This window comes from Acipenser ruthenus, chromosome 39, assembly GCF_902713425.1.
Source record: "Acipenser ruthenus chromosome 39, fAciRut3.2 maternal haplotype, whole genome shotgun sequence".
Classification (NCBI taxonomy): domain Eukaryota; kingdom Metazoa; phylum Chordata; class Actinopteri; order Acipenseriformes; family Acipenseridae; genus Acipenser; species Acipenser ruthenus.
Genome location: NC_081227.1, coordinates 1,967,224 through 1,976,940, shown reverse-complemented (window position 1 = coordinate 1,976,940; position 9,717 = coordinate 1,967,224). Strand labels below are relative to the sequence as shown.

General features: G+C 39.5%; 1 protein-coding gene across 4 annotated transcripts in view; it reads right to left on the bottom strand.

Annotated features, from left to right (window-relative positions):
• Positions 1–2,008: 2,008 nt before the first annotated feature.
• LOC117962377 (CD276 antigen-like) overlaps positions 2,009–9,717 on the bottom strand; it is a 9,151-nt gene continuing 1,442 nt past the window's right edge. The window contains exons 1-6 of one of the 4 annotated variants that reach the window (XM_059009764.1): positions 8,645–9,094; positions 7,478–7,582; positions 5,038–5,089; positions 4,326–4,676; positions 3,226–3,540; positions 2,009–2,668 (exon numbers count right to left, since the gene is read on the bottom strand). In XM_059009764.1, the coding sequence (XP_058865747.1) occupies positions 2,559–2,668; positions 3,226–3,540; positions 4,326–4,676; positions 5,038–5,071 (810 nt within the window). In that variant the 5' untranslated portion in view covers positions 5,072–5,089; positions 7,478–7,582; positions 8,645–9,094 and the 3' untranslated portion in view covers positions 2,009–2,558. Of the gene's footprint in view, positions 2,669–3,225; positions 3,541–4,325; positions 4,677–5,037; positions 5,090–7,477; positions 7,583–7,973; positions 8,060–8,644; positions 9,100–9,717 lie in introns of those variants that run through there. The other 3 variants (XM_034912835.2, XM_034912836.2, XM_059009763.1) reach the window with 3 other exon arrangements.

Below are 9,717 nucleotides of genomic sequence, written 5' to 3'. Positions count from 1 at the left end.
GTGTGTCTTCTCCATGCTTGGAGGGACAGAGTTCCTAATTTTCTCTACCATATTAAAAGAATCGCAGTTGTAACTTTGCAACCAAGACTTTGAATGACTTTATTTTTACTCACAAATGAATGGAGAAATGTTCAGCTTCTTCATTTTAAATTACAACAGCGGTCAGTGCCAGCTTTATTCATTTAGTTGGTGTTCCTCTAATAACATTTATCAGATTGTTTAACCATTGTAAAGATCTTAGATGTGGAATTGCACTTTTGAAATGGCATTTCTGTTATTAACAAAGGCTAAAGAAACAAAAACAAACATTGGCCCAGCGCTCTAGCAACATTATGGATTTGACATTTATATTGTACAGTTGTCCTAATATAGAAGCATACTGCGCTGCACTGATACCATGACACTGCAATTGTGATACAATTCAGGTCCCCACAATACCAAAAGCACATTGTGTGAGAGTCCAACAAAGTAACCAGGGTTTAAAGGGATGAGCTATGAAGGCTGAAGGGACTGAATTAATCATAACTTATCTTGAAGGGACTGAATTCATCTTAATTAATCTTAATTTAACTTGAAGGGACTGAATTGAACTTATCTTAAGATTTATGGGGGTCAATTGAAGTCTAAAATCTTAAAAGGAGTTGATAAAGTGAAACCGAATCAATACTTTAAACACAGCATAGATACCAAGGGCACTGGGATCAGTCAGTTACTAAGAACCATACGAGCATTGATGGGCTGAATGGCCTCCTCTCGTATGTAAATGTACCCCTGCACATCCCTGAATCCTGACACCCAAAAAACCAGATGAGCATTGAAGGGCTGAATGGCCTCCTCTCGTATGTAAATGTACCCCTGCACATCCCCGAATCCTGACACCCCAAACTGGAATAACTTCCCAGAACAGGGAGTATAGAATAACATTGCGGGGTCAGCAAGTGTGTAGGAATTTAACACAGACAGTCCAAAAATCCATCGGGCAGCCGTCCCTGACCGGTCATCTCCCAACCCTGTCCTATTACTCACCCACACACACTGGAATGTACAGGAGCAGCAGGCTGGAAGATGCACTTCACACCCATGCTGTTGCACTTTGTTTTTTATACAAATCTGCAGCACAATGTATAATCAATAACATGGAACAGATGCTGATATTGCAGCTGCCTGTCAATAGTGCAGCTGTGGCCAGATGTTTTGCATCACCTGATAGAATTAACTCACGTTGCTTTATAAAGTCGAATGAAACCTGCTGAATAATGTTACGTTAACACACTGAATTAGACACTGCTTTGTAGTTTTCCATATACTTGAAAAATTGAAATCTAGCATGAAATACTTCACTACTATTAAGGCTTCCGGTAGACTTTTAGCAATATCATTTTGTAGTTTGTTTGATTAAATAAAATATCTAAATTATGTTCGTATAGTTTCAAAACATGTTTTTGTCTCAGTCCTAAAATTCTAGGTGATGCAAAACATTTGGTCATAGTTCCACTCTAGTCTGTATTTGTGTGAGTATTTCAACATGCTTCAGTATCCAGGAAATGGGCAGGTTATGTAAGCAGTATTCTGAGGTTATTATACAGAACAGTACTGTGTCTCTTTACTCTCAGCAACCTCCTACTTCCTATGCTTGCTCTCCTGACAGTTTAGTGTGAGCTGTGTGCTATTAACATAAACCACGTTCATCTATTTGCAGTATAGTTTAGAATCAGCAATTCACAAAAATGACATGCAGACATTACCATGTTCTTCTCGTTCCGATTTACCATCGCCCCTATTGTAATTTTTAACAAACAGTTCAGTATTAAACACTCTCCGTCTATCAGTCTGTCTATCTAAATGACTCTATTAGCACATTATGTACTGCAGAATTAAGCCAAAACATTGCAGCTAATTATTAAAATAGTGATATAGAGCTGTCTGCTGTTTTTGAATTCTCTCTCTCTATATACACAGCACTGCTGTTTCCATCCAGCTGAAGAAGGACTTGTAGTCCCAAACCTCCTGATATAATAGATTTTTTTTAATCAATCACTCACATTTTAGTGTACCTACATTACCTTTTTCTTTTGGATATATATATAAACACAATACAGGAGTTTCAATAGAAAGGGGATCGAAGCGAGATCTAATTAATGATGAAGAACATTCGCCCGTGAGAAAGTACACTCTGTGTCTCTGCACCAGACAGTCCAGCAAGAGCCCAACTAATAGCCAAATGAACAGGTCCTAACCAGATATTGTTTAAAAAAAAAACTGGTTTCATTGGAAGGAATTATTGATTTATTAGACAGATCTGATCTGAGTGAAACAAGTAGTGAAATGTAAACAGGATGTTTAAGCTGGCCGTTTAGTCCTATTGTTTTATAGTGGGTCGGTATTGGTTTTTTGTCCAGGGTCATTAATCAAAGTAAATGCTACTGGACACCGGAACTCCAGCTTCCTGTCTGAATGTCGTTGGAAGGTGTTGAAACCCAGTACCATAGGTTAGGATGGCTATTACTTTCATAAAGTGTGCTACATCACAATCTGTCAGTGAAAGGTATGACACTGTATCAGCAGCAGGAGGCCTTCTTCACAATCAGTGACAGGAGACTTGACACAAAACACACGACGGAGGCCAGGAGGCCTGGTCGTTTTCGTTCCTCATTCTGGAAACTTCCTGCTGCAAAGGAAAAGGAGAAACAACAACAGAAACCCCTTTTAATACACTCCCTTTATAGAACTGCACGCAGGTCTCTTTATTTTTAGCGTTTGTTTTTCAGAAGCACTCAAGCTACTGTAATAAATAACTCTCCTTTTTTGGAATCGTTCTTAACGGTTCTTACTGCCATTCCTAAAGTACTATTTTATTTTTAATTTTGACAAGTATGTTTTAAGGTGCTTGCACCTGAGTTCAGAAATTGCTCTTCAGTTCTAGTTAGTCACCATAGCTACACATCGTTACCATAGCTACACATAGCTGCCATAGCTACACACAGATCATTCAAAGTGTCTTTATAAACATACATGCCATTTCTGTATAGTCACGTTTTCCTTTTGTGTTTATTGTAGTGCCTGAAGTTTTGAACATGGCGCCGGCCCCTAATAATATAAGTACACTTCTTTGACTGATCTAGCCTCTTGGAGACAACTAGAACCGAACTCCTGAAGATGAAAACAATGCTAAATAAAGGCAGTGCTGTTCACCGCATGGCCACCGGGCGGGGGTAGTGAGAGTACCTGAGCTCGGCAGGCTGCAGGTGACGGAGGTGAAGAAGCTCTGGCTCAGTCTACTGTTGTGGATTCCACACGTGAGGTTCTCACTGAGAGCTCTGGCAATGACGAGGCTGCTCTGGATACTGACCAGCCCCTTGCTGTCAATCGCTCTGCGTTGGGCAGCACTGTGGACTCGGGTTCCATTGCTAAAGGTCCATACCAGCTGGGCTTCGGGGTAGCCTCCCTCGGTCTGGCAGCTCAGGGTCACAGCGCTCGCCTCCTGGGTACTGCCGGCGCTGTTTGACTGGAGACAGGAAGCCACTGGCTTGGTGTAGTTTGCTGGAAGAGCAAAGATAGAATTAGTCTATTTATTAAAGTTAATTGAGTTACAGAAAGACACTGGAGCCCAATTTAAAAAACACGACTCCTGCCATATACTGTTGTACTTTCCATAGCAATTGAAATGATATATATGTGTGTATACATATAGTGGGGCTTGCGAAGCAAGAGTCCCCACTTTAAATCTTCAACATACTTCTTCTTCTTATTATTATTCTTTGGCACGCTACTCCTCTTACACCGTTCAAACTTTAAAACGTGTAGACCGGTCTGGAATAGTGTGCTTCTATACAACTTTTTGATATCTTTTATACTTTTTAAACTATTTGTCCTTTTTGTCCATCTTCATTCACTTTAATGGGACTTTTTTTTTATACCTTGTTATTATGTACAACACTCAATATTTCTCTGTCTAACACAGCTTTAGACATGATTGTAGGTGCCTGAACGCCATGCAGTGATTTTCCTGAATAGTGTGGCACAGTTCAAGCCTACAGCGATGCGGTAAGGTGTGGTTATTATTATTATTTATTTCTTAGCCGACATCCTTATCCAGGGTGACTTACAATTGTTACAAGATATTACATTATTTTTACATACAATTACCCATTTATACAGTTGGGTTTTTACTGGAGCAATCTAGGTAAAGTACCTTGCTCAAGGGTACAGCAGCAGTGTCCCCCACCCGGGATTGAACCCACGACCCTCCGGTCAAGAGTCCAGAGCCCTAACCACTGCTCCACACTGCTGCCCCTATTATTATAACTTCAAAATAAAAACCTCACCTGCAACGTACAGTTCTAAACTGCTACTTTCAAAATCAGCAGGCTTGAACCGAACAAAACATTGATAGTTCCCTTCATCTGAGACTCTTGTATCCTCTAGAAACAGAGTGAAATCGCCCTTATTGAACCGGCTTTCATTCACAAAGGTCCTGTTCTTGTAACGCTCCTCCTGTATCCCAGGATCCTCTTTGCCTTGTGCGAAAAAGTAGACTGTTTGTCCCGGTATTTTAGTCCAAGTCACTATAAGTCCATCGCTGGTCTTTGGAGTGAAGGTGCAGGGCAGTGTCGTCTGGTCCCCAACTCTGGACAGAATGGTTTTGTTGTTGGGGATCATCGGCAGTGATGAAATAACTTAAAAAAGAGACACAAAGGCATTGCTAGCAACATAACCTGCAGGACAAATCTGAACCTGTCACGGTTCATTTGTTCACATGCACGCAATATTTAAGTAAACTGCAGCATTGATTGGGCCTCCCAGAGTAATCAAGGGACCGGAGCATATGAGGAGTGCATGTCTCCCACCAGGGCCATGCCAAACCCAATCAGGCCCTAATACAGTATTCAAATGTGGAACGTAACATTTTCTAGAACAATGGTTTATCATTTCTAAAATGAATTGCATACTCTAATCTATTTAGCATCTATACAGTGTTTATTTCTATTTAAATATACTGTACATGCCTTCCAAAAAACCCTAAAGCTCAGGGAGTACCTGCTGCTGTCAAGGGGGCGTCTGCAAATTCCATGTATGGGTAACAGGGAGGCTAAAAATGACAAATAAGGGGGTTCGGCAAAACTTTAAAATATTATAATTAATTCTGTACTGTACCTTATAACATGAGATGCTGCTGGATGAAGGACTGGATATTTAAAATAGTTTTTTGCAGTTTTTCTTTTTCATTTACAGGTTTTGGAAGCAAAATAGCACCCTTAAATTGTCTATCTTCTCTACAACAGTTCTGTGAACTGCAGATAAAGATAACTATAGATAACTTTTCACAGAACAAACTAAACCAATTAAAGCAGACATCAGAGCAAAGCACAAACTATTTAGAGCACTGTGTATTCAGAGCACTGTGTATTCAGAGCACTGTGTATTCAGAGCACTGTGTATTTAGAGCACTGTGTATTCAGAGCACTGTGTATTCAGAGCACTGTGTATTCAGAGCACTGTGTATTCAGAGCACTGTGTATTTAGAGCACTGTGTATTCAGAGCACTGTGTATTCAGAGCAATGTGTATTTAGAGCACTGTGTATTTAGAGCACTGTGTATTTAGAACACTGTGTATTCAGAGCACTGTGTATTCAGAGCACTGTGTATTTAGAGCACTGTGTATTCAGAGCACTGTGTATTCAGAGCAATGTGTATTCAGAGCACTGTGTATTCAGAGCACTGTGTATTTAGAGCACTGTGTATTCAGAGCACTGTGTATTCAGAGCACTGTGTATTTAGAGCACTGTGTATTTAGAGCACTGTGTATTCAGAGCACTGTGTATTCAGAGCACTGTGTATTTAGAGCACTGTGTATTTAGAGCACTGTGTATTCAGAGCACTGTGTATTCAGAGCACTGTGTATTTAGAGCACTGTGTATTCAGAGCACTGTGTATTCAGAGCACTGTGTATTTAGAGCACTGTGTATTCAGAGCACTGTGTATTCAGAGCACTGTGTATTCAGAGCACTCTGTATTTAGAGCACTGTGTATTTAGAGCACTATGTATTCAGAGCACTGTGTATTTAGAGCACTGTGTATTCAGAGCACTGTGTATTCAGAGCACTGTGTATTTAGAGCACTGTGTATTTAGAGCACTGTGTATTTAGAGCACTGTGTATTCAGAGCACTGTGTATTCAGAGCACTGTGTATTCAGAGCACTGTGTATTTAGAGCACTGTGTATTCAGAGCACTGTGTATTTAGAGCACTGTGTATTCAGAGCACTGTGTATTTAGAGCACTGTGTATTCAGAGCACTGTGTATTCAGAGCACTGTGTATTCAGAGCACTGTGTATTCAGATCACTGTGTATTCAGAGAGCGATACCGTACACAGGTAAACAGATAGGGACCAAAAAGCTCCCGTGAATCTGACTAGAAAACGGTAAAATAGGATTACATAGTGACCTTGTTATTATTGCGCTTAAAGAGTAAAAAGGGGGTTGGGGGGGGGGGGGGGGTGTTAAGTATTGTTATGACATAAATTGGTCATGAATTAAACTACCAGGGCATGGTTTAAAATCAGCAGACACAAGCATGCGGGGCTTTCCGAATCTCAATCTAATCTATGAAGCAAAGCAAACCAGTGGAATGTCCTGATGAAGGTTATTAAAACAATATACTATTGTACTACACTGCTGTGGGTTCAAATATTAACTTACCCAGTCAGCTACAAAACAGAAACAAAACACACACCCGAAACTGCATTTATTACACACTATGCCACACTCTTTGCTGTCTGTTGACCTCATTGCTCCACAGTTTAACCTGCGCACTCTGCTTGGTCTCAATACAACTGTTTACTTTTAGCCATTGTCTGTATTGTATAATATAACAACGTACAGGAAATCCTGCTGATATTTAAGGCTTAGAAGGTAATTACTGCAATCTGTTTTTGAGTGGCTTCGGATTCCATTTGAAACGTCTCTGATGTTTGCATTGGTTCAGAGTTACTGTTACAGCAGTTACTCAGACTTACAGGTCAGGGGATAATCAGCTTTACACTCAATTCAGGAGCTGCTCTTCCATTCTAGGTGTCTGCCATACATATTATACCCAGGCTAGATCTGCCAAAGTGTCATTACAGAAGTAAGAGACAGCGCCATCTAGTGAACAGGTACTATGAATCAAGCTTCATTTTGTATTGCTGTACACACACAGCGGTGCACTGGCCAGCTCTTCCAGACCTCAGGTCAAATAACCTTAACCTTAGATGGCATGAAAAAGTGAAAAGAAATGTGCTATTTGCTATAAGAGCCACTCAAAACATCACAAAGAGGTAAGGAACAGTACACTGAAAATGTAATCGAAATCTACAAAAGGGGGTCACAACTGCAATCTAGGAGCTAAATAATCATGTATTAACCTGGTCAATACTTCCATGCCCCTCTTCTTAACAGACCCTATACAGCATTGAAGAAATGTGAACGTCAAGGTTACCTGTTGTTATTCCACTCAGCAGAATACAAACGCAGACCGATTCCTGGATAAACAGAGTATGCATTGTAATTTCACAGGAAAGCAGCCATTCCTTCGAGATACAATCTGAAATCAGAAAACAGGTACAACCTCACCTCATTATACAGCAGCATTTTCATTGTTTTCAGTAGCTGTATTTAAATTATTTGCATTGTGAATAAATATAGAATAAAGGCTCAGCGTTCTTTAAAGGGGGAATCAATTAAATATTAGGGTCTTTTTTTCAGCACATGCTAATTATTTGAATCAAGATTGCAGTTCCTTGAAATCTTTTAATTTTTTAACTTTTTAGAGAGCAATGTTTATAAATCACTGTTTAACCTAAGAGAATGTTTACAGGCACTCTTCAGAAAACGGTTTTGTGTCGAGGATCAATTAAGACATAAGACAGGTTAACATAAAACCCATATTAATAAAACAGAGCCAAGCTGACTTTATTTCAGGTGTACGTGCAAACCTTTTTGACGGATGGGCGTCTTTTAGTCTGGTTCCTGGCGATCTATGAAAGCGGCCAATTTTCTCCACCCAGTACAATAACGCACCGATTAGATAAGAAACTTGTAGGTCAAAGATTTCCTTGTCATTGTTGCTATCAGCTGTTACCACCATATAAAAACATAGTAAGGGGTAAAAACACAGCACTTTGTAGTAAAACGCAAGGTGACGAAAGTCACGTGATTTGACTGACCACTCTGTTTTTAAGGGTAATCCCAGTATAACCACAGACTGAATCCAGGGTGATTCCCCTAGAGCTGTAAAATAAGAGGTGACCAAACCTTCCTGGTTAGAGCTTTACCGATAACAAAATAAAGACATACACAAAAATCAAACACTAAACTTTACTAAAAACATGACGTAATAGTAGCAACTGCAGCCAGACACTCTTCAGTAGTTTTCTGCACATAATGTTTAAACACACCGGATTTGCTTCAGATTTATTTTCAGTCTAAAAACCTGTAATAGGAAACTTCACATATGGATCAAGAATTCCTAGTAAAGATCAGGAAAGCATGTAAGCTTGCATAGCGCCCATACAGTTTGCAGTGCAGTAAACTTTTATAGCTTTCATTGAGAACATCCACTATACGCCATTAACTCTTCCAGTGTTAAGAATGCCACTGTACTTACCTACGCTTCCCGGGAGCTGTATTATTCAGGGTTCAGTGTTTTGCCTCGGCTCAGGCATGACAGACTTGCTGCAGCTACTTGGCTGCTCTCCTTGTGTATCCCCTGTTTGCCGGGATATGAAAACAATAATTGGCTCACTTCACAAAAAGAGACTCTTAAAGGTGCACTCCCTTTTTTGGAGGTGAACTTCAGAATAGGTAAAGGGGATCTGAGAGAAAAAAAAATACTCTTTTTATTATTTTTAAAAAATAGTAAATTCGAAGCTGACTTTGAATTGTGAGCTGCAGTAAAGTCCGGTCCTCTAAAATATAAATGGCTGGATTTATGTGCTCTTGGTTTGAGAAGCCAAACATTCCTCAAAGAGCAGCTGCATGAGCCCCCATCTGTCCGATGATATCTGTGTGTGAAAATTCCATTCAATGCATAAATAATCATTGAATGCTGTACTTGTGGGAATGAAGAGATACACTTTGGTCCTTTCGGATGTTATTTTCTTGTAGGTATTTTATTAACAAAAACAACGGATTTGTGTGAGGGCCAAAAAAAATTGTTTTACCAAGTGTAAATAAATTTTAAAAAAACCACAAATATTTACCACGTGTTTTTTTTTTCAGATTTAACTTAAATCACATACTTTTGCCTAGATTTAACCAAAAAATATTTAACAACGATAAGCAACGATAAAGACAAGACAAGACTGGCTAATGTTTGAACTGATGCCTTTGATCTGAAATATAAATTCTTCAGCTGTGCATACACAAGTCACTTCTTACCTGTGTTTATTTAGAACCATGCATTCAATCTGAATAAAAAAAAAAAAATCCTGACATACCATCACACAATAAAAGCAGTCTTCATTACAAAAAGCCTAGTGGAGCTATTCCTCTATTCATTCATTGTGTAAAGAAATGCAAGACCTTTAATTAACCCCGGTTTAAAGTTCTGGTCCTTTGTGTTTATAGCGGTTTAACTTTCATTCATAATGAAAGAAGGTGTGTGTGTGTGTGTGTGTGTGTGTGTGTGTGTGTGTGTGTCTGTGTGTGTGTGTGTGTGTGTGTGTGTCTGTGTGTGTG